The sequence below is a fragment of the Oncorhynchus mykiss genome, chromosome 15 (genome assembly GCF_013265735.2).
Source record: "Oncorhynchus mykiss isolate Arlee chromosome 15, USDA_OmykA_1.1, whole genome shotgun sequence".
Classification (NCBI taxonomy): Eukaryota; Metazoa; Chordata; class Actinopteri; order Salmoniformes; family Salmonidae; genus Oncorhynchus; species Oncorhynchus mykiss.
The window spans coordinates 77,498,436-77,523,646 of NC_048579.1; the positions used below are offsets into that span (position 1 = coordinate 77,498,436).

Below are 25,211 nucleotides of genomic sequence, written 5' to 3' on the forward strand. Positions count from 1 at the left end.
CCTAGTCCCAACTCCCTCGCCTAGCCCCGCTCCCTCGCCTAGCCCCAACTCCCTCGCCTAGCCCCAACTCCCTCGCCTAGCCCCAACTCCCTCGCCTAGCCCCAACTCCCTCGCCTAGCCCCAACTCCCTCGCCTAGCCCCGCGCCCTCACCTAGCCCCGCGCCCTCGCCTAGCCCCGCGCCCTCGCCTAGTCCCAACTCCCTCGCCTAGCCCCGCTCCCTCGCCTAGCCCCAACTCCCTCGCCTAGCCCCAACTCCCTCGCCTAGCCCCAACTCCCTCGCCTAGCCCCAACTCCCTCGCCTAGCCCCGCGCCCTCACCTAGCCCCGCGCCCTCGCCTAGCCCCGCGCCCTCGCCTAGCCCCGCTCCCTCGCCTAGCCCCGCTCCCTCGCCTAGCCCCGCGCCCTCGCCTAGCCCCGCGCCCTCGCCTAGCCCCGCGCCCTCGCCTAGCCCCGCGCCCTCGCCTAGCCCAACTCCCTCACCTAGCCCAACTCCCTCACCTAGCCCAACTCCCTCACCTAGCCCAACTCCCGCAGTTCTATTTTTGAGAGACGAAGTTGAGTGTGTTTATGTACTCTGTCAGTAGCATGCATCTCAACATGTATATGTACTGTCTGGTCTACGTACTCTGTCAGTAGCATGTTTATGTACTGTCTGGTCTACGTACTCTGTCAGTAGCATGTTTATGTACTGTCTGGTCTACGTACTCTGTCAGCAGTATGTATATGTACTGTCTGGTCTACGTACTCTGTCAGTAGCATGTATCTCAACATGTATATGTACTGTCTGGTCTACGTACTCTGTCAGTAGCATGTATATGTACTGTCTGGTCTACGTACTCTGTCAGCAGCATGTATATGTACTGTCTGGTCTACGTACTCTGTCAGTAGCATGTATATGTACTGTCTGGTCTACGTACTCTGTCAGTAGCATGTATCTCAACATGTATATGTACTGTCTGGTCTACGTACTCTGTCAGTAGCATGTATATGTACTGTCTGGTTTACATACTCTGTCAGTAGCATGTATATGTACTGTCTGGTCTACGTACTCTGTCAGCAGTATGTACATGTACTGTCTGGTCTACGTACTCTGTCAGCAACATGTATATGTACTGTCTGGTCTACGTACTCTGTCAGCAGCAGGTATTTCCTGAGACAATCCAGGAAGACTTCACTACCTCCCTGGTGAAAGTGTAGGGCAGGCAGCTCAACCCCCATGTTGCAGTCTCTGAGGGTGAACACCAGGTAGGACCAGCCCTCCTCCTTCACCCTGACCGAGACCAGGTCACTGAGACGGAAGAACAGCCGGGAACCCTTACTCTTCTCTGGGATGGGAGCAGGTTGAGGAGGAGCACCTGGAGAGAGAGGGAGAGGGTTTTAGAGACAGGATATACACAGAAACACACAATGAGGTGAGGGAGGTGGAGAGGGGGGAAATGGAGAGAGGGGGGGTGTAGATACACAACACACGTACTCACACAATGAGGTAGGGGTGAGAGAGAGGGGGAGAGATGGAGAGGGGGGGGGGGTTTAGATACACAACACATGTACTCACAATGAGGTGGGGGGGGGGGGAGAGGGGGAGAGATGGAGAGAGAGAGGGGGGGGGGGTTTAGATACACAACACTACACATTTACTCACACACAAATTAGAGTATGTGTGTGTGTATTCTCGCTAGGGGTTTTCCTAATGCAGAGAGACAAGCAGCACAACGTTCATGCCACACTTCATCTATAGTTGTATAGATCCATGTGTAATGCTTTTTAATTTGACTCGCTTGACATTTAAATGTCTGCAGAGCAGGAAGTAGCAGGAGGCCTGATTAATCCCCCAAGGGCCTGCTGGAGAAGATTGATCGTACTGTGGGAAAAGTGAAGCAATTAGTCTCCTCTCCTCCAACCAACTTAATCATGGTCGCTCTGCTAAAGCAGCTTCTGGACGTAAAGAGGGGAGGTGTTTTGGAATTCCAGCCAGAGAGGAGGGAGAGAGAGAGAGAAATATACTGTATATATGAGAGAGGCCGCTGCACGCTTAACAAGGTTAAGCCTTGCCAGGAAGAACCACAGAACGGCAAGGCCAAGAACAACAATTATGTTGCATTGTGGTTCCAGTACTAGACATTGTGGTTCCAGTACCAGACATTGTGGTTCCAGTACCAGACATCGTGGTTCCAGTACTAGACATTGTGGTTCCAGTACTAGACATTGTGGTTCCAGTACTAGACATTGTGGTTCCAGTACCAGACATCGTGGTTCCAGTACTAGACATTGTGGTTCCAGTACTAGACATTGTGGTTCCAGTACTAGACATTGTGGTTCCAGTACTAGACATTGTGGTTCCAGTACTAGACATTGTGGTTCCAGTACTAGACATTGTGGTTCCAGTACTAGACATTGTGGTTCCAGTACTAGACATTGTGGTTCCAGTACCAGACATTGTGGTTCCAGTACTAGACATTGTGGTTCCAGTACTAGACATTGTGGTTCCAGTACTAGACATTGTGGTTCCAGTACCAGACATTGTGGTTCCAGTACTAGACATTGTGGTTCCAGTACTAGACATTGTGGTTCCAGTACTAGACATTGTGGTTCCAGTACTAGACATTGTGGTTCCAGTACTAGACATTGTGGTTCCAGTACTAGACATTGTGGTTCCAGTACTAGACATTGTGGTTCCAGTACCAGACATTGTGGTTCCAGTACCAGACATTGTGGTTCCAGTACCAGACATTGTGGTTCCAGTACCAGACATTGTGGTTCCAGTACTAGACATCGTGGTTCCAGTACCAGACATTGTGGTTCCAGTACCAGACATTGTGGTTCCAGTACCAGACATTGTGGTTCCAGTACTAGACATTGTGGTTCCAGTACTAGACATTGTGGTTCCAGTACCAGACATTGTGGTTCCAGTACTAGACATTGTGGTTCCAGTACTAGACATCGTGGTTCCAGTACTAGACATTGTGGTTCCAGTACTAGACTTGACAGTTCAAAGAAACCGGACATATCTCATTGCAGTAGGCTCCAGGTAATGACAATATATCAGCTGGACAGGTAAGGAATAGTGACATTTGTCTCTCCATAGAGGAAGCATGATGACGCTAAAACATTGATATGTTCTCCATGACTTTCCCTGACTAAATAAAAAGGTCAAATCAATGGCCATTCTACTGTGGCCTACCCGGGCCTACTCTGTTCTGCTGTGTTCTAGGGTGTTCTATGGGTGTTCTACGGGTGTTCTGCTGTGCTCTAGGGTGTTCTGATGTGCTCTAGGGTGTTCTGATGTGCTCTAGGGTGTTCTGATGTGCTCTAGGGTGTTCTGATGTGCTCTAGGGTGTTCTGCTGTGCTCTAGGGTGTTCTGCTGTGCTCTAGGGTGTTCTGCTGTGCTCTAGGGTGTTCTGCTGTGCTCTAGGGTGTTCTGCTGTGCTTTAGGGTGTTCTGCTGTGTTCTAGGGTGTTCTGCTGTGTTCTAGGGTGTTCTGCTGTGTTCTAGGGTGTTCTCTTCCACTCACCTTCATTGTTGCTGGGTTTCTTCCTGAACTGAACAGTGTGAACCATGTTCCATTCTGTCTCATAGCCCAGATGGTGCTCCACCTGCCTGGTAGGCTTGTCTCCTGGGTCTTGGCTCGGACCCTGGTGCCGCTGGCCCCATTCAAACACAGAGCTAGACTCCTGGGAGAGAGAATACAGGTATACTCAGACCCACCCATATACTGTACTATCTATATACAGTACACACACCTACCCATATACTGTACTATCTACAGTACTGTTCAAACGTTTGGGGTCATGTAGAAATGTCCTTGTTTTCCATGAAAACATACCTGAAATGAGTTGCAAAATGAATAGGAAATATAGTCAAGACGTTGACAAGGTTATAAATAATGATTTTTAATTTAAATAATAATTGTGTCCTTCAAACTCTGCTTTTGTCAAATAATCCTCCATTTGCAGCAATCACAGCCTTGCAGACCATTGGCATTCTAGTTGTCAATTTGTTGAGGTGATCTGAAGAGATTTCACGCCATGCTTCCTGAAGCACCTCCCACAAGTTGGATTGGCTTGATGGGCACTTCTTAAGTACCATACGGTCAAGATGCTCCCACAACAGCTCAATAGGGTTGAGATCTGATGACTGCTGGCCACTCCATTATAGACAGAACACCAGCTGGCTGCTTCTTCCCTAAATAGTTCTTGCATAGTTTGGAGCTGTGCTTTGGGTCATTGTCCTGTTGTAGGAGGGAATTGGCTCCAATTAAGCACCGTCCACAGGGTATGGCATGGCGTTGCAATATGGAGTGATAGCCTTCCTTCTTCAAGATCCCTTTTACCCTGTACAAATCTCACACTTTACCACCACCAAAACACCCCCATACCATCACATTGCCTCCACCATGTTTGACAGATGGCGTCAAGCACTCCTCCCAGCATCTTTTCTGCATCTCATGAATGTTCTCCTTTGTGACACCTCAAACTCAGATTCGTCTGTCCATAACACTTTTTTTCTCCAAATCTTCATCTGTCCAGTGGCTGTGTTCTTTTGCCCATCTCAATCTTTTCTTTTTAAATTGGCCAGTCTGAGATATGGCTTTCTTTTTCGCAACTCTGCCTAGAAGGCCAGCGTCCCAGAGTCGCCTCTTCACTGTTGACGTTGAGACTGGTGTTTTGCGGGTACTATTTAATGAAGCTGCCAGTTGAGGACATGTGAGGCATCTGTTTCTTAAACTAGACACAAATGTACTTGCCCTTTTGCTCAGTTGTGCACCGGGGCCTCCGTTTGCACTGTTCTGTGAAAGGGGTTTTCTAATGATCAATTAGCCTTTTAAAAGTATAAACTTGGATTAGCTAACATAACGTGTCATTGGAACACAGGAGTGATGGTTGCTGATAATGCTCCTCTGTACGCCTATGTAGATATTCCATTAAAAATCTGCTGTTTTTCAGAAATGTCTAAGTGACCCCAAAATGTTGTACTATCTATATACAGTACATAGTTCTGGCTGGGTAGGTGGCTGGCTGGCTGGCTGGCTGGCTGGCTGGGTAGGTGGCTGGCTGGGTAGGTGGCTGGCTGGCTGGCTGGCTGGCTGGCTGGCTGTGTAGGTGGCTGGCTGGGTAGGTGGCTGGCTGGTTGTGTAGGTGGCTGGCTGGTTGTGTAGGTGGCTGGCTGGGTAGGTAGTGGTACAGATAAATACAGAAAAGGCTGGAAATACTATGAGAGAGACTATTCAAATTAAACCGGGATGAGAACCACAGAGAACCAAACTGACAGACATCTGTCCTGAGTGGCTGGTAGAGAGAGGAGAGTTAGTTTCCATGAAGAGATGAGCTAGCTATGTGTTTTCATCACGACCGGGATGAGAACCACAGAGAACCAAACTGACAGACATCTGTCCTGAGTGGCTGGTAGAGAGAGAGAGGAGAGTTAGTTTCCATGAAGAGATGAGCTAGCTATGTGTTTTCATCACGACCGGGATGAGAACCACAGAGAACCAAACTGACAGACATCTGTCCTGAGTGGCTGGTAGAGAGAGAGAGGAGAGTTAGTTTCCATGAAGAGATGAGCTAGCTATGTGTTTTCATCACGACCGGGATGAGAACCACAGAGAACCAAACTGACAGACATCTGTCCTGAGTGGCTGGTAGAGAGAGGAGAGTTAGTTTCCATGAAGAGATGAGCTAGCTATGTGTTTTCATCACGACCGGGATGAGAACCACAGAGAACCAAACTGACAGACATCTGTCCTGAGTGGCTGGTAGAGAGAGGAGAGTTAGTTTCCATGAAGAGATGAGCTAGCTATGTGTTTTCATCACGACCGGGATGAACCACTAGAACATTTGCACTCTAGTGCAGCAGAGAAACAGAGTCAGGAAACATGAAGCGATGCTGCTGTCACATGACCAAGGTGATTGGAGCCAGACTGTGGTTTGACAGTCATCGTCGAGCTCTCAAGACAACCGATGTGTCACCAGGGATACAGCCAAGCCGACATGTAAAAATGTGGAGTGTTGTCATCATAATCCTGACTAATGTTCCCTTTAAGCTGCGCGGACACCGTGCAGAGAAGCACGAGATTGAACTTCACTTCACTTTATAGAGGTTTTCCCCCTTTAGTTAACACTATCAACGTTTCCCTTTACTGTGGGAATTGTGATCGAGTCAATGCGATATTAGCCACTTCCAACGCAACATACCGAAAACAAAACGAATTGTGCAAGACTTAGTAGTAGGCAAAACTAACTATGCAAGAGATGTTGTTGTAGTCAGAACGCATCGGTGTATGATTCTATTGCATTGACAGGCACCACTCAGCCCGTACTCTACACAGACCGGTGGCATAACCAATCAGAGCTGCAGTAGGCCTATATAGACACACAATTATAAACTGGGTGGTTCAAGCCCTGAATGATGATTGGCTGACAGCTGTGGTATATCAGACCGTATACCACGGGAATGACAAAACATTTAGTTTTACTGTTCTAATTACATTGGTATTAGCCCAGTGATAGATCATCTGTAGTCAGCAATAGGGGAGTGATTCCTTCCTACAAGACACCACAAAACATGTACATTTCTAGACATCTTTGAAACGTGAGTCAGGTAAAGGGATTTCTTTTTTTTGGTCTTCAGGCTTGAATAATATAAGTATCCAATAGGCAGAGGGTAGTGTAATTGGTCTAATTCCCTGTAATAATGTTAGAATAATAATTCATTTGATTTTAAGTGGTTTCTTAAATCAAAACACCATTTCCAGTCACCTCCTGGTCTAAAGGACAAGTGGATCAACAGGTTAAAGGTCAAGTCCTGCGTGTGTTTTTTTTCTCCCCAAAGGTCTCATGAAATGTAGGTCTACACTGAACACCACACATTGGCTGCTACTGTAGGCTGACTGATAGAACAGCTATTTCCATGTTAAACAAATTGCACTGTCTGTCTGTATTGTCAGCACCAGACAACAGTTGTGGCCAAAAGCCAATCAGCAGTTTTTCTATATGAATGTACCAGTAAGATTGATAAGAGTAATCTTGTTAGTATTTTAATATACGCACATGTGTACACTTTGTTTATGATGACCTTAAACATGGAATATTACATCAAAAGATATGTAAATAAAGTCTAACCTTGGCAGCACACAGCATGGCAGAGTGGTCAACATCTTCCACGGGTTTATATTCCAGCACTATGTCTCCATCCTGGTAGAAATGACGAGAAGGAATGTTCAGTCTGATCTGTGGACATCATAACAGGGAAGGATACATCTCATTCTGTTGTTCCATATTGACATACCTGGTCCAGGACACGCAGGGATCCCGAAGTCAGAGAATCCTGCTCCTCACTCCTTTCTGGGTTGGTGTGTATAAAAACTCCATCATGCTCATATAGAACCTGCGAGAGAAAGAGGGAAACGCATTCAGAGATGAATACAACTCATGTTATGTTGTTGTTGGAGACTTGGTAAACAAATAGGCCTAATGTACCTAGCTAGCTAACTTCATCCAAATCAAGTGCTATTTCCATGTGATAATGTAATGGGGTACATTTGCTGCATTGTTTATAATTTTGCTCTTTGAACATTGACCAATTTCACATTCTTTCACCTTTCTACCTTTTCAGAAATGTGATGTTGTGGCTAACTAGGTAGCTGGCTCAACCAACTTCCTGACAACTTGTAAACTGTTTTGCATGTTTGTGTTGGTGGTCGTTAGTAACGTTACAACAAGTTAGCTCGACTTGTCACTATGAAAGCTAACAACATGAGCCTGTTGGTATTCTGGAAGTCGGCAGGTTCAACATTTTACAAGTAACTTCTTATGACCGAAAACCACTTTGTTTCACCTGAATCTGCACTACTCTGCCAACTGGACAGGCGACTTCTACTAACTAACGTTATGTTAGCTGTCAAGTGTCGACAATGTTTTTGTTCAACTTCTAGCCAACTGTTTTCGGTTCAACTATTTACAAAACCTCACAGACAACATGATCCGTTGACAATGCGAACAAAACAAAGCATATATGTATATATATATGTTTTTAAACTAAATGCCACAAATCTGTTTTCTCAGCACCTTGAAGCCCGCTGAAGTCGCCATGTCGCCTGTCTCAGCTGACGACGACGTAGTAGGACAGCTCACGCGTTTCCAGTTGTTTTGGGAGGGGAGGGCAGAACAAATAACTAAATACTCGTCAATGTGTGTTGCTGAATCCCTTGATTTTTGACACATTCATTGTAAACCAACGACGCAAATAACGAGATCATTGAAAAAGTTGAGCGTATCTCGCATACAACAGAGATTATTAATTGAACTGTTATTTGTTCAAGCTTCCACTTCCGCAAACATTCGCCAGGGAACATTAGCGTTAACAGGGGTGAAGTCATTATCCCGATTCTGTTGCAAAACGTTTCGTAAACGGAACGAAACGGGGCGGGACCTACCTTAATCTGTCCAATAGAATCTCTCGTTTTTTTTTGGAACTGTTTGGACTAATGATTACACCCAGCAGTAGGAGTGGGAGGTGGCACCTTTGGACTTTGTTGTTTAGTGTTTAATTTGCGGTTTTTATTCCAGACAAAGGTTGTAAAACCCTGTACATATTTAGTCAAATAAGAATTTGTTCTTAACTGACTTGCCTAGTTAAATAAAGGTAAAATATATATATATATATATATATATATAAATCATCAAATCAAATTGTATTTGTCACATGTACCGAGTACAACAGGTGAAGTAGACCTTACAGTGAAATGCTTATTTTACCAGCCCTTAACAAACAATGCAGTTTCATGAAAAATAAGTGTTTAGAATTTCTTACTAAAATTAATTAACTGAAGTAAAAAATAAATAATTAAGAAAATAGAAAAATAACAAATTATTAAAGAGCAACAATAAGATAACTAGCGAGGCTATGTACAGGGGGTACCGGTCAAAGACTGGTGTCATACCTTAAGCGAGCAGGTGATAAAATCAACTCTCTCTCTCTTCAATTCAAAGGGCTTCATTGGCATGGGAAACATGTTTACATTGTCAAAGCAAGTGAAATAGATAATAAACAAAAGTGAAAAAGACAATAACAAACAACAAAGTTTAAAAGGAATTAGAGACATTTCAAATGTCATATTATGTATATGTACAGTGTTGTAACGATGTGCAAATAGTTAAAGGCTGGGTTTTCTGTACAGCACTTTGAGATATCAGCTGATGTATGAAGGGCTACATAAATACATTTGATTTGATTTGAATATGTGGTCTGTCGTACGGTACTTTGGTAAAAAGCCAATTTGACATTTGCTCAGTTCATTGTTTTCACTGAGGAAATGTAGGAGTCTGCTGTTAATGATAATGCAGATAATTTTCCCAAGGTTGCTGTTGACACATATAGGTAGTTATTGGGGTCGGATTTGTCTCCACTTTTGTGGTTTGGGGTGATCAGTCCTCGGTTCCAAGTTTTAGGGAAGATGCCAGAGCTGAGGATGATGTTAAAGAGTTTAAATATAGCGAAGTGAAATTTGTTGTCTGTCTAATTAATAATTTAATGTAGGATACCATCAACACCACAGGCCTGCTAGGGTTGGAAGGGTTGCATTTTGTCCTGTAGTTCATTCAATCTAATTGGAGAATCCAGTGGGTTCTGGTAGTCTTTAATAGCTGACTAATATTTTCTATTGTTCATGTATGTGTTTTTGCTGTTTGTTCTTTGTTATAAAATAAATATATGTTTTGAAGTGGTTTACCCATACATCTCCATTTTGATAGATAACTATTTGTTTTTTCCAATTTTCCCAGAAGTGTTTAGAGTTTATGGATTCTTCAATTGCATTGAGCTGATTTCTGACGTGCTGTTCCTTCTTTCTCCGTAGTGTATTTCTGTATTGTTTTAGTGATTCACCATAGTGAAGGCGTAGACTCAGGTTCTCTGGGTCTCTGTGTTTTTGGTTGAACAGGTTCTCTGGGTCTCTGTGTTTTTGGTTGGACATGTTTCTCAATTCCTTTCTTAGGATTTTGCACTTTTCATCAAACCATTTGTCATTGTTGTTCATATTCTTAGGTTGTCTGGTTGAAATGTTTAGATTTGATAGTGAAGCTATTTAGGCTTTCTACTGCCAAGTTTACACCTTCGCTACTGCAGTGAAACGTTTTGTCCAGAAAGTTGTCTAGAAGGGATTGAATTTGTTGTGATTAATTACTTCCTGGTCGGTTTCTACACTACTTTCCCTTCGTCTGTAACATTTCTAAAATGTATGCAGTTTATTCAGCTTGATGCCTCATGATTGAATATTGCTCTGTTCAAATAGAATGTGATTTTGCTGTGATCTGATAGGGGTGTCAGTGGGTTTTCTCTTTCTCCTCTCTCTCTCTCTCTTTCTAATGTATAATTTAGTGCATCTTGTTCTCACTTAATAGCAAATTAAAGCTGGAATTGCTCCATTTACAGACCAGCTCACACATTTACCTCTTCTGGCTCCTGTAAGACCTCTTTGTCTTCACAGAAGAGAGAGAGAAGAGGGAGAAATGGTGTGAGAGTTAGAGAGAGAGACAGAGAGAGAGACAGAGAGACACAGAGAGAGAGAGAGAGAGAGAGAGAGAAGGAGAAGGAGAAGTGGTATCTGGGATGGATGAGGCTAATATTTCAGGAGACAGAAGGGGTATCTGGGATGGATGAGGCTAATATTTCAGGAGAGACAGAGGGAGAAGGAGTCTCTGGGATGGATGAGGCTAATATTTCAGGAGAGAAGGAGAAGGGGTATCTGGGATGGATGAGGCTAATATTTCAGGAGACAGAAGGGGTATCTGGGATGGATGAGGCTAATATTTCAGGAGACAGAAGGGGTATCTGGGATGGATGAGGCTAATATTTCAGGAGAGACAGGAGGAGAAGGAGTCTCTGGGATGGATGAGGCTAATATTTCAGGAGAGAAGGAGAATGGGTTTCTGGGACGGCCCCTGGATGAGTCTGAAGAGAAGTGTGTATCACTTTCTCATAAACTGTTCTAACTCACCACTCAGTCTGTTCCCACTGGAGGCTACAGCAGTCAGTAATAATGCTTTAAGTTCAAGTGCACACACTCCGTGAAGAACCGCTTGGTCTCTGGTTCACTCAACCACAAACATGATGATGACTCCCACAGTTAGACAGAGTGCGAGTGCAGTTTCGTGTATGACTAAAAATGAATATTCTCTCCATGGTGCCCTCCTACACACGCACGAGCACGCACGAGCACAAATGTATACACACACACACACACACACACACACCGACTAACGTCTTTAAAAACACAGGTCGCTGTTTTCATGAGGTTATTGATGTCATTCTGTAAAAAGTGTCAGTGAACTTCTCCAGGAAACCTGGCATGTAGTTTTCCTGGTGTGATGTCACCACCTTGGTCTGTGTTCACGGTTCCCATTAGTTTCCCCGGTGTGATGTCACCACCTTGGTCTGTGTTCACGGTTCCCATTAGTTTCCCCGGTGTGATGTCACCACCTTGGTCTGTGTTCACGGTTCCCATTAGTTTTCCTGGTGTGATGTCACCACCTTGGTCTGTGTTCACGGTTCCCATTCGTTTCCCCGGTGTGATGTCACCACCTTGGTCTCTGTTCACGGTTCCCATTAGTTTTCCTGGTGTGATGTCACCACCTTGGTCTGTGTTCATAGTTCCTATTAGTTTTCCTGGTGTGATGTCGCCACCTTGGTCTGTGTTCACGGTTCCCATTAGTTTCCCCGGTGTGATGTCACCACCTTGGTCTGTGTTCACGGTTCCCATTAGTTTCCCCGGTGTGATGTCACCACCTTGGTCTGTGTTCACGGTTCCCATTAGTTTTCCTGGTGTGATGTCACCACCTTGATCTCTGTTCACGGTTCCCATTAGTTTTCCTGGTGTGATGTCACCACCTTGGTCTGTGTTCACGGTTCCCATTCGTTTTCCTGGTGTGATGTCACCACCTTGGTCTGTGTTCACAGTTCCCATTAGTTTTCCTGGTGTGATGTCACCACCTTGGTCTGTGTTCACGGTTCCCATTAGTTTCCCCGGTGTGATGTCACCACCTTGGTCTGTGTTCACGGTTCCCATTAGTTTTCCTGGTGTGATGTCATCACCTTGGTCTGTGTTCACGGTTCCCATTAGTTTTCCTGGTGTGATGTCACCACCTTGGTCTGTGTTCACGGTTCCCATTAGTTTTCCTGGTGTGATGTCACCACCTTGGTCTGTGTTCACGGTTCCCATTAGTTTTCCTGGTGTGATGTCGCCACCTTGGTCTGTGTTCACGGTTCCCATTAGTTTTCCTGGTGTGATGTCGCCACCTTGGTCTGTGTTCACGGTTCCCATTAGTTTTCCTGGTGTGATGTCGCCACCTTGGTCTGTGGTCACGGTTCCCATTAGTTTTCCTGGTGTGATGTCATCACCTTGGTCTGTGGTCACGGTTCCCACTAGTTTTCCTGGTGTGATGTCATCACCTTGGTCTGTGGTCACGGTTCCCACTAGTTTTCCTGGTGGGATGTCGCCACCTAGGGGTCTTGTGTATTATTAGCTTCTAACCAGTACAGCAAGAGGAGGACGCAGTTTGGCATTTATTGTCATGAATCTTGCCCTAGAGGCAGCCTGCAGAGTGGTCACTAGCTGGCACAGCCACAAAGTCATAAAATATACAGTTTAACCTAAACTTAACCACACTGCTAACCCTAATGACTAATCCCAAACTTAAAAGAAGACCAAGAAGCAAATGTTTGTTTTCATGAACTTTTACAATATAGCCTATTTTGACTGCTGGCCCATCTAATGAAAATCAAGCAGTTCTGCCTCCAGGGCAAGATTAATGACAATAAACGTCAACCTGGGAGAAGGATGGGCCTCCTCCCGTATGAGGGAGAATCTCAAATGCATACTCCTCGCGTCCTCTCTCTCCTCGTCTCCTTCTCAAAAACACAATGGAAAAAAGCTAGAGGTCTTTCCCCTCTGATCTTCTCCTCCAGTGGGTTTTGAGAAGGAGCCGAGGAGAAATTAAGTTTCTCCCTGACTCTTGTTTCTCTCAAGGTTTCTTCCTTCTAAGGAGATGTTTACTTGTCACTATACTGCTGCTTGCATAGGGATCTAGGCCGGCTTACCGTAAAAGCACTTTGTGACTGATGATATAGAAAGGGATTTATGGATGGAATTTGATTTGTCCCAGAGGGCAATTGGTTTTGCAGCAGGTAAGGATGAGACGTAAAAAAACATGTAAAATCCACATGACAACAACACAATGATACACCATGACAACAACACAATGATACACCATGACAACAACACAATGATACACCATGACAACATCACAATGATACACCATGACAACAACACAATGATACACCATGACAACAACACAATGATACACCAGAACAACAACACAATGATACACCATGACAACAACACAATGATACACCATGACAACAACACAATGATACACCATGACAAGAACACAATGATACACCAGAACAACAACACAATGATACACCATGACAACACAATGATACACCATGACAACAACACAATGATACACCAGAACAACAACACAATGATACACCAGAACAACAACACAATGATACACCATGACAACAACACAATGATACACCATGACAATAACACAATGATACACCAGAACAACAACACAATGATACATCATGACAACAACACAATGATACACCAGAACAACAAAACAATGACACACCATGACAACAACACAATGATACACCATCACAAAAACAACATAATACACCATGACAACACAATGATACACCAGAACAACAACACAATGATACACCATGACAACAACACAATGATACACCATGACAACAACACAGTGATACACCAGAACAACAACACAATGATACACAAAGACAACAACAATGATACACCATGACATCAACACAGTGATACACCAGAACAACAACACAATGATACAAAGACAACAACACAATGATACACCAGAACAACACAATGATACACCATGACAACAACACAATGATACACCAGAACAACAACACAATGATACACAAAGACAACAGCACAATGATACACCAGAACAACAGCACAATGATACAAAGTCAACAACACAATGATACACCATGACAACAACACAATGATACACAAAGACAACAGCACAATGATACACCAGAACAACAGCACAATGATACACAAAGACAACAGCACAATGATACACCAGAACAACAGCACAATGCTACACAAAGTCAACAACACAATGATTCACCATGACAACAACACCATGACTATAACACATCTATACACACTGACAACAACACAATGATACACACTGACAACAACACAATGATTCACCATGACAACAACACAATGATACACACTGACAACAACACAATGATTTACTATGACAACAACACCATGACAACAACACAATGACACAAAATGGCAACAACACAATGATAACAACACCATTATACACACTGACAACAAGACAACGACGCACAATTATAACACATAGCACGATAAAAACCAACACATAACCAGATTGTTCAAATCATTGCCTGGCTAGCTCAGTCGGTGGAGCACGATCTCTTAATCTCAGTGTCCTTGGTTCAAGCCCCACGTTGGATGATCATTTCCTTTGGGGGTGGCAGGCAACATAGAGGTTAGAGAAGCAGACCAGTAACGTTTGAATTCTGGTCGGAAGTGGGCCGGCAACTGAAGAGTTGAGAGTATCAGTAACCAAGATGCAATCACCTGCCGTTGTGCCTTTGAGCAAGGCAATTAACCCCTAAAATGCTCAACGAATGCAGTAGTACGGCTGCCCTCTGCTCCAATCTCTCCAATCTCTGTATATATAGGGCTGCCCTGTGTTCCAATCTCTGTATATATAGGGCTGCCCTGTGTTCCAATCTCTGTATATATAGGGCTGCCCTGTGTTCCAATCTCTGTATATATAGGGCTGCCCTGTGTTCCAATCTCTGTATATATAGGGCTGCCCTGTGTTCCAATCTCTGTATATATAGGGCTGCCCTGTGTTCCAATCTCTGTATATATAGGGCTGCCCTGTGTTCCAATCTCTGTATATATAGGGCTGCCCTGTGTTCCAATCTCTGTATATATAGGGCTGCCCTGTGTTCCAATCTCTGTATATATAGGGCTGCCCTGTGTTCCAATCTCTGTATATATAGGGCTGCCCTCTGCTCCAATCTCTGTATGTATAGGGCTACCCTCTGAAACATGTTGTTTCTTACCACGATGGATGTTGAAGTCAGATTTATTTTTCAAATGATGTATATTGCCTTTTTTTTTCTGTTTGTAATTTTTTTGTTGTGAGTCTTGTTTGGTTTATGGTATTTAAAAAGAAGAAGAAGAAGACATCATTATATTATTACTTACCAATAGATGTTCTTTACTTATTGTTTCATTGAATTTATTTAATATTAGATCAGTTGTTTCTCAACGTGCCATCTGGCTTCTAAGAGTGAAATGAAACCAAAACAGGGTAAACGATTACCAGTTATTTATGCACTACTTTACCTCCCAAAATAATAAAGAAATCATTTATCTGAAATATTACTTAGTCGTTATCTTTCTTAATTGGAGAAGAACATTTCTTTATGCATTAGACAACATGGAGGACACTGTCCAACTTCCCATTCTGTCTCATTGATCAAACAAATGATTTATAAAAATCATTCACTAGTCCGTTATTGAAAAGAGAATCAGGTCTACACTTTCATTCTTCCACAAAGCAGCACAAAGATTGCATCACCCGATCAGGACGTACAAAAATAACTGAAAAATAACTTGAGCTTGTTAATATATCCCGCAGGACTGGTTGGTTCTGATTCAGATGCGTTGGGTTAAATGATGAAGACACGCGATTGTTTGTTTATCACCTTGTTATCAATGCTTAGTTCACACAAAAAATATCATAAACATTTTTTTTTTGTCCTAGTCATAAATCATAGTACTATATGTCATTAAATCATAGTACTATATGTCATTAAATCCTTATAAAGCAGTAGGATTCAGCGATAGAATAAACTGTTTTCTAAGTGAAGAGCAGAAAGCCAGTAAAGGTGCTGTGGTGATTATTGTCATCAAAGATGTTAAATCCTTCCATCAGTCGAGTGTAGACTTCGTCTCCTGCATCCAACTGCAGTGTGACACCATTGGTTCCACCGTCCTCCGAGTCTGAAACATCGTCGGTCACAGTCACCATTACGAGTCCATTTTTATACAGCGACACTCTTCTCCCCTTGCTGGAGGTTGTAAAGGCGGTGTATGTGAAGTAGTAGACTCCATTAACCGGTGCTCTGAAGATACCCGTCACCGGACTGTAAGCCTCACCAATATTGTTGAAGACATGTTTGTAGGCCAGGATGACATCATCACTATTTGGTCCTTTGGATTCAGACAGCGAGGCTGAGAAGGCCACCTTCGGTCTCTCTCCGTTCGCTCTCTTCAGTTCCTCCAAGGTGGCTCCCATCTCATTCAGTTTGGTGCTCTGTTGAGCCACAATGGCTCTCAGCTCCTGGAGTAGGACTCTCTGTTCCTCCAACTGGCTCTCGCTGGTCCTCCCTGTGGTTTCTATAAAGATTGGCTTCTTGTCAATGTCGCTACTTTGAAAAACCTGCAGCTCAGAGAGACAGCTGCAGACAACAAACAGTAGAGCGACGAAGGTCCTCATCTTTCAGATCAACTCTGGGATCCTTTGGTATCAAAACGCTTAAACTCAAGAGTTCTATACAGATGAATAGTGAACCATTTACTCAGTCATTCATTGTTAATACTTAACGGTCCTTGGATAGGTGCCGATGTGGCGATGTTCTGATGTTTAAGTTCAAAGTTTTTATTTATCCAAAGGCAAACAGTTAACACTCTCTGAAATACTTGCCGTGTTGACAGAATTCTTTATATTAAGAGAATGAAATGAACTTATGTCTTATAAAAAGATATACGATGTAGAGTGCAGAAAGTCAGTTACAGACAGTACTTTGGCAAATAAAGAAAGTATTTTTTTTAAACCTCCCTCTTTGGGCTGGATGTGTCCATGTATAGGTCATACCTGCTTAATCTATGAGCAGAATTACTTTACCTCAATTAACCATCAAATCCAGTTTAAAAGCAACTGGTTTTTAAAGCCATTTTCTCTACATTTCCACCAACGTGGGCCAGCCCCCTAGCAATTCAAGTTATAGCCAATGAGCGCCAACCTCCTGCATTTGAGTGACAGCTAGGAAGAGGCCTGCCCAGCGTTACCCAATGGGTTTGCAGGACTCAGTGGACACAGCGGAGAGAGAGAGAGAGATCAATGACGTGGTGCACATACAGTTGGAGTCATTAAAAGTCGTTTTTCAACCACTCCACACTTTTCTTGTTCACAAACTATAGTTTTGGCAAGTGGGTTAGGACATCTACTTTGTGCATGAAACAAGTCATTTTCCCAACAATTGTTGACAGACAGATTATTTCACTGTATCACAATTCCAATGGGTCAGAAGTTTACATACACTAAGTTGACTGTGCCTTTAAACAGCTTGGAAAATTTCAGAAAATTATGTCATGTTTTTAGAAGCTTCTGATAGGCTAATTGACATCATTTAAGTCAATTGGAGGTGTACCTGTGGATGTATTTCAAGGTCTACCTTCAAACTCAGTGCATGTTTGATTAACATCATGGGAAAATCAAAATAAATCAGCCAAGACCTCCAAAAACAAATTGTAGACCTCCACAAGTCTGGTTCATCCTTGGGAGGAATTTCCAAACGCCTGAAGGTACCACGTTCATCTGTACAAACAATAGTACGCAAGTATAAACACCGTGGGACCACCCAGCCATCATACTGCTCAGGAAGGTAACGCGTTCTTAGAGACTTATTGTGAGAAGCGTGTGGAAGGCTACCCGAAACATTTGACCCAAGTTAAACAATTGAATGGCAATACACTCAATTAGTATTTGGTAGCATGTAAACTTCTGACCAACTGGGAATGTGATGAAAGAAATAAAAGCTGAAATAAATCATTCTCTCTAATATTATTCTGACATGGCACATTCTTAAAATAAAGTGGTGATCGTAGTTGGAAGCACAGAACAAACTAGAATGTCATTGTATGCTGTAGAATATAGATTTCCCTATACTGGAACTAAGGGGCCTAGCCCGAACCATGAAAAACTACACCAGACCACCAAATCTTACAGTTGGCATTATTCATAGAGACAGGTAGCGTTCTCCTGGCATCCACCAAACAGATTCGTCCCTTGAACTGCCAGATGGTGAACCACGCGTGATTCATCGCTCCAGAGAACATATTTCAACTGTTCCAGAGTCCAATGGCGGCGAGCTTTACACCTCTCCAGCCAACGCCTGGCATTGAGAATGGTGATCTTAGGCTTGTGTGTGGCTGCTCAGCCATGGAATCCCATTTCATGAAGCTCCTGACAAACAGTTATTGTGCTGACGTTGCTTCCAGAAGCACTTTGGAACTCGGTAGTGAGTGTTGCAACCGAGGACAGACAATGTTTACGCGTTACATGCTTCAGCGGTCCCGTTCTGTGAGCTTGTGTGGCCTACCACTTTGCGGCTGAACCGTTGTTGCTCCTAGACGTTTCCACTTCACAATAACAGCACTTACATTTGAGCGGGGGCAGCTCTAGCAGAGCATACGTTTGACGAACTGACTTGTTGGAAAAGTGGCATCCTACAAAGGTGCCACGTTGAAAGTCACTGAGCTCTTCGGTAAGGCCCTTCTATTGCCAATGAGATTACATGGCTGTGTGCTCGGTGTTATACACCTGTCAGCAACAGGTGGGGCTGAAATAGCCGAATCCACTCATTTTAAGGGGATTCACTATATACACACAAAAGTATCTCAATAGTCAGCAGAATCGCCCATTCGTATGGTTTAAATAACATGGGTAATATCTGAGTGGTGTAAATTGATATTTAGGTAGACTTCCACATTTATTGAATTTTTTATTTAACCTTTATTTAACTAGGCAAGTCAGTTAAGAACAAAATCTTATTTACAATGACGGGCCTACCCTGGCCAAACCCGGACGACGCTGGGCCAATTGTGCGCCGCCCTATGAGACTCCCAATCACGGCCGGATGTAATACAGCCTGGATACGAACCGGGGACTGTAGTGATGCCTCTTGCACGGAGATGCAGAGCCTTAGACCGCTGCGCCACTCGGGAACAACCCAGCCTCTAGAACAACCCAAACCATGAAGACTGCTTCATTGAAGACTGAGCTTGTCAAATGTGTAGGGCAGGGCTATCCAACCCTGTTCCCGGAGACCTACCCTCCTGTAGGTTTTCACTCCAACCATGTTCCCAGAGACCTACCCTCCAGTAGGCTTTCCTTTCAACCCCAGTTGTAACTAACCTGATTCAGTTTATTAACCAGCTAATTATTATAATCAGGTGTGCTAGATTAGGGTTGGAGAGAAAACCTACAGGACAGTAGATCTCCAGGAACAGGGTTGGAGTGAAAACCTACAGGACATTAGATCTCCAGGAACAGGGTTGGAGTGAAAACCTACAGGACAGTAGATCTCCAGGAACAGGGTTGGAGTGAAAACCTACAGGACAGTAGATCTCCAGGAACAGGGTTTGGAGAGGTGGATACAGTATGTAGGTCTACCTGGTCACTGTATTGTTAAGGCTTACAGAGACCAGAGGCTGTAGTGACTGGGTTTAACCAGTCAGCAAATGAAATTAAGCTTTTCATCCTGGTGCAGAATAAACCAGGGCAGAGTAGCACATCTGGGTTCAAACACTATATGATATCATTACCAACACTATTCCATATCATTACCAATACTTCAGCTGTGACTGAGTTTGGAACTAAAAGTGTAAACCCTGACTATCTGGCACAAGCAAACATTGTTGAATAGTCTTTGAACCCAGGTCTGTAGAGTAGAGACCAATCATGAATCTCTCCCCGTTTCCCTGCAGAAATCCACCATTGACATGTAATTAAATAACATGAGATCTGGAATGAAGTCTCCCTCCCCGTAGGTCTCCTCTTGGTGTAGCCGGCGCCGTTGGTATCGACTCAGGAAGTTACACTTTTACAACATGTCTTCCTCCAATCAGAAGCAGTAGAACATGTCCTCCTCCAATCAGAAGCAGTAGAACATGTCCTCCTCCAATCAGAAGCAGTAGAACATGTCCTCCTCCAATCAGAAGCAGTAGAACATGTCCTCCTCCAATCAGAAGCAGTAGCACATGTCCTCCTCCAATCAGAAGCAGTAGCACATGTCCTCCTCCAATCAGAAGCAGTAGCACATGTCCTCCTCCAATCAGAAGCAGTAGCACATGTCCTCCTCCAATCAGAAGCAGTAGCACATGTCCTCCAATCAGAAGCAGTAGAACATGTCCTCCTCCAATCAGAAGCAGTAGAACATGTCCTCCTCCAATCAGAAGCAGTAGAACATGTCCTCCTCCAATCAGAAGCAGTAGAACATGTCCTCCTCCAATCAGAAGCAGTAGCACATGTCCTCCTCCAATCAGAAGCAGTAGAACATGTCCTCCTCCAATCAGAAGCAGTAGAACATGTCCTCCTCCAATCAGAAGCAGTAGAACATGTCCTCCTCCAATCAGAAGCAGTAGAACATGTCCTCCTCCAATCAGAAGCAGTAGAACATGTCCTCCTCCAATCAGAAGCAGTAGAACATGTCCTCCTCCAATCAGAAGCAGTAGAACATGTCCTCCTCCAATCAGAAGCAGTAGAACATGTCCTCCTCCAATCAGAAGCAGTAGAACATGTCCTCCTCCAATCAGAAGCAGTAGAACATGTCCTCCTCCAATCAGAAGCAGTAGAACATGTCCTCCTCCAATCAGAAGCAGTAGAACATGTCCTCCTCCAATCAGAAGCAGTAGAACATGTCCTCCTCCAATCAGAAGCAGTAGAACATGTCCTCCTCCAATCAGAAGCAGTAGCACATGTCCTCCTCCAATCAGAAGCAGTAGCACATGTCCTCCTCCAATCAGAAGCAGTAGAACATGTTCTCCTCCAATCAGAAGCAGTGCGTGACAACCGAACTCTATGTATTCTGAATATGTTTGAGTCTAAGTTCAAAACGGTTGGAGGATGTGAAGCGAAGCTTCAATTTGTTTCATTAAAAAGAAATGACAATGTATTTGACACCTATGTGTTGTAAATAGTTATAATTGTTCTATTACAAAACACACGACACCAGCAGTTTAAAACAATTACAATTCCAGAAAGTGTGCTTTCATCCACAATTGTTATTTCATTTTACAATCATTAAACAAGACTATTGTACACTTTTCTACACCTGCGTATCGTTTCCCCAAAGCTTGTAAAAAGCAGATAAAACATCCAACGTTGTTCAAACGGTTTTTTTTTGGGTTGTTTTTTTTTAACAATGTATTTTTTTGTGTCATTTACATTTTTCACAGAGCAACTCGGCAAACAGGAAGAAAACGCAGTATAACAAAAGCATTGGTAGTGACGGGTCAGTGCAAAACACCTGCATTTTAAATCAGAGAGAAAGATCAAGAGAGAGGAGGGGGAAGAGAGAACTGCCATTTTTCTGTTGTTGTTGTTGTTGAAAAAGCACAATGCCTGTATTCATAAAGGGTCTCAGAGCAGAAATGCTGATCTAGGATCAGTTTAGTCTTTTAGAACTTAAATCAACAAGGTTACAGAGACAGGTGGGACTCCTACCGAGAGGCTTAGAGAACACAGGTGGGACTCCTACCGAGAGGCTTAGAGAACACAGGTGGGACTCCTACCGAGAGGCTTAGAGAACACAGGTGGGACTCCTACCGAGAGGCTTAGAGAACACAGGTGGGACTCCTACCGAGAGGCTTAGAGAACACAGGTGGGACTCCTACCGAGAGGCTTAGAGAACACAGGTGGGACTCCTACCGAGAGGCTTAGAGAACACAGGTGGGACTCCTACCGAGAGGCTTAGAGAACACAGGTGGGACTCCTACCGAGAGGCTTAGAGAACACAGGTGGGACTCCTACCGAGAGGCTTAGAGAACACAGGTGGGACTCATACCGAGATACTTTATGAACACAGGTGGGACTCCTACCGAGAGGCTTAGAGAACACAGGTGGGACTCCTACCGAGAGGCTTAGAGAACACAGGTGGGACTCCTACCGAGAGGCTTAGAGAACACAGGTGGGACTCCTACCGAGAGGCTTAGAGAACACAGGTGGGACTCCTACCGAGAGGCTTAGAGAACACAGGTGGGACTCCTACCGAGAGGCTTAGAGAACACAGGTGGGACTCCTACCGAGAGGCTTCAAGACCACAGGTGGGACTCCTACCGAGATGCTTTATGAACACAGGTGGGACTCCTACCGAGATGCTTTATGAACACAGGTGGGACTCCTACCGAGAAGCTTTAAGACCACAGGTGGGACTCCTACCGAGAAGCTTTATGAACACAGGTGGGACTCCTACCGAGAAGCTTTATGAACACAGGTGGGACTCCTACCGAGAGGCTTAGAGAACACAGGTGGGACTCCTACCGAGAAGCTTTATGAACACAGGTGGGACTCCTACCGAGAAGCTTTATGAACACAGGTGGGACTCCTACCGAGAAGCTTAAAGACCACAGGTGGGACTCCTACCGAGAAGCTTAAAGACCACAGGTGGGACTCCTACCGAGAAGCTTAAAGACCACAGGTGGGACTCCTACCGAGAAGCTTAAAGACCACAGGTGGGACTCCTACCGAGAAGCTTTATGAACACAGGCCAAGAAGAGAGCTAGATGATGGAATCAGAGGGCTTTCACCACTTCACCACCACAGAAGAAGAAGCAGTACCAAGGGCCATACAACATGTACATTAGTTTATCAACAATAAAGAAAGATCAGGTTTTTCATTTCTCCTCTCTCTAAAGTGAAACAAAATGAAGCCTTCAGAGACGGATCTCCCCATCATGCACATTATCCTCGCAAAAAAAAAAGTCAAAAAAAATCTGGGGTATGAGTGTTTATGATTTATAATTTAGTACGGTCTGTTGGTTTGTGTTCATTTGAGAGAGGTGGGGACAGTGTGTGAGTGTGTATTTCACACTAGTGTGTTAGAAGTCCATCTGCTAGTTTGTAGAAAGACAGAGGAGAGGCAGATTCATTCCTTCCATGTTCTCTTCATCACTCAAAGGTCTCATATGGATGGGTCAGGAGGGGGGGGGGGGGGGGGTCAGAGGTCTCATATGGATGGGTCAGGAGGGGGTCAGAGGTCTCATATGGATGGGTCAGGAGGGGGTGTCAGAGGTCCCATATGGATAGGTCAGGAGGGGGTGTCAGAGGTCCCATATGGATAGGTCAGGAGGGGGTGTCAGAGGTCTCATATGGATGGGTCAGGAGGGGGTCAGAGGTCTCATATGGATGGGTCAGGAGGGGGTTAGAGGTCTCATATGGATGGGTCAGGAGGGGGTGTCAGGAGGGGGGGTCAGAAGTCTCATATGGATGGGTCAGGAGGGGGTGTCAGGAGGGGGTGTCAGAGGTCTCATATGGATGGGTCAGGAGGGGGTGTCAGGAGGGGGGGGTCAGAAGTCTCATATGGATGAGTCAGGAGGGGGTGTCAGAGGTCTCATATGGATGGGTCAGGAGGGGGTCAGAGGTCTCATATGGATGGGTCAGGAGGGGGTGTCAGGAGGGGGGGTCAGAAGTCTCATATGGATGAGTCAGGAGGGGGTGTCAGAGGTCTCATATGGATGGGTCAGGAGGGGGTCAGAGGTCTCATATGGATGGGTCAGGAGGGGGTCAGAGGTCTCATATGGATGGGTCAGGAGGGGGTGTCAGAGGTCTCATATGGATGGGTCAGGAGGGGGTGTCAGAGGTCTCATATGGATGGGTCAGGAGGGGGTGTCAGAGGTCTCATATGGATGGGTCAGGAGGGGGTGTCAGGAGGGGGGGGTCAGAGGTCTCATATGGATGGGTCAGGAGGGGGTCAGAGGTCTCATATGGATGGGTCAGGAGGGGGTCAGAGGTCTCATATGGATGGGTCAGGAGGGGGGGCCAATGAATGAATATCACAGTGTAAAGAATGGTATATAAGCACATTGTTCCATAGAGGGAGAAGTGTAGTGAGTAAAGTGGATGATGACTCAGAGGGAGAACAGCAGTCTTCATGTCATAAGGAGGGAGATGAGAGGCAACAGTCCTGGTTGCTTATGGGGGGGAAAGGGGGAGGATGGGGTAAGTTGGGATGTGGAGGTGGGGGGGGGGGGGGGTAAGATAGGGGGTGGGGGGTTAAGCGGATGAGCAGCAGCCCCCCGCGGCCGTGGCGGCTTGAGGGTCATCGTCCACGATCTGTACCCCCCTTCGTGATGTCGTTGACTGGCTGGCTCCGTTACCCTTCGCCCTCTCCTCTGCTTGGGCCGTCTCCATCATTCCTGTCAACGAGAGGGAGACGAGAGGGAGAGTCAGTACTTTGGGGAGACAAAGTCCTACCAACAAAAGGGAGACGAGAGGGAGAGTCAGTACTGTGGGGAGACAAAGTCCTACCAACAAAAGGGAGACGAGAGGGAGAGTCAGTACTGTGGGGAGACAACGTCCTACCAACAAAAGGGAGACGAGAGGGAGAGTCAGTACTGTGGGGAGACAAAGTTCTACCAACAAAAGGGAGACGAGAGGGAGAGTCAGTACTGTGGGGAGACAAAGTCCTACCAACAAAAGGGAGACGAGAGGGAGAGTCAGTACTGTGGGGAGACAACGTCCTACCAACAAAAGGGAGACGAGAGGGAGAGTCAGTACTGTGGGGAGACAAAGTCCTGCCAACAAAAGGGAGACGAGAGGGAGAGTCAGTACTGTGGGGAGACAAAGTCCTACCAACAAAAGGGAGACGAGAGGGAGAGTCAGTACTGTGGGGAGACAAAGTCCTACCAACAAAAGGGAGACGAGAGGGAGAGTCAGTACTGTGGGGAGACAAAGTCCTACCAACAAAAGGGAGACGAGAGGGAGAGTCAGTACTGTGGGGAGACAAAGTCCTACCAACAAAAGGGAGACGAGAGGGAGAGTCAGTACTGTGGGGAGACAAAGTCCTACCAACAAAAGGGAGACGAGAGGGAGAGTCAGTACTGTGGGGAGACAACGTCCTACCAACAAAAGGGAGACGAGAGGGAGAGTCAGTACTGTGGGGAGACAAAGTCCTACCAACAAAAGGGAGACGAGAGGGAGAGTCAGTACTGTGGGGAGACAAAGTCCTACCAACAAAAGGGAGACGAGAGGGAGAGTCAGTACTGTGG

General features: G+C 45.0%; 3 protein-coding genes across 3 annotated transcripts in view; all 3 read right to left on the bottom strand.

The window, feature by feature from the left end:
* LOC110515635 (TBC1 domain family member 15) overlaps nucleotides 1-8,367 on the bottom strand; it is an 88,540-nt gene extending 80,173 nt beyond the window's left edge. Inside the window, exons 1-5 of the mRNA XM_036945427.1 lie at nucleotides 8,065-8,367; nucleotides 7,286-7,384; nucleotides 7,120-7,191; nucleotides 3,513-3,672; nucleotides 1,130-1,355 (exon numbers count right to left, since the gene is read on the bottom strand). Coding sequence (XP_036801322.1) covers nucleotides 1,130-1,355; nucleotides 3,513-3,672; nucleotides 7,120-7,191; nucleotides 7,286-7,384; nucleotides 8,065-8,220 — 713 coding nt within the window. The 5' untranslated portion in view covers nucleotides 8,221-8,367. The remainder of the gene's footprint in view (nucleotides 1-1,129; nucleotides 1,356-3,512; nucleotides 3,673-7,119; nucleotides 7,192-7,285; nucleotides 7,385-8,064) is intronic.
* Nucleotides 8,368-15,850: 7,483 nt separating this feature from the next.
* LOC118936539 (complement C1q-like protein 2) lies at nucleotides 15,851-16,777 on the bottom strand. Its single transcript, XM_036945428.1, has one exon. It carries the CDS (start codon nucleotides 16,657-16,659, stop codon nucleotides 16,021-16,023), a length of 639 nt encoding a protein of 212 aa, XP_036801323.1. The 5' UTR covers nucleotides 16,660-16,777; the 3' UTR covers nucleotides 15,851-16,020.
* A 6,599-nt stretch (nucleotides 16,778-23,376) lies between these two features.
* LOC110490591 (ras-related protein Rab-21) overlaps nucleotides 23,377-25,211 on the bottom strand; it is a 52,373-nt gene continuing 50,538 nt past the window's right edge. The window contains exon 7 of the mRNA XM_036945429.1: nucleotides 23,377-24,359. Coding sequence (XP_036801324.1) covers nucleotides 24,217-24,359 — 143 coding nt within the window. The 3' untranslated portion in view covers nucleotides 23,377-24,216. The remainder of the gene's footprint in view (nucleotides 24,360-25,211) is intronic.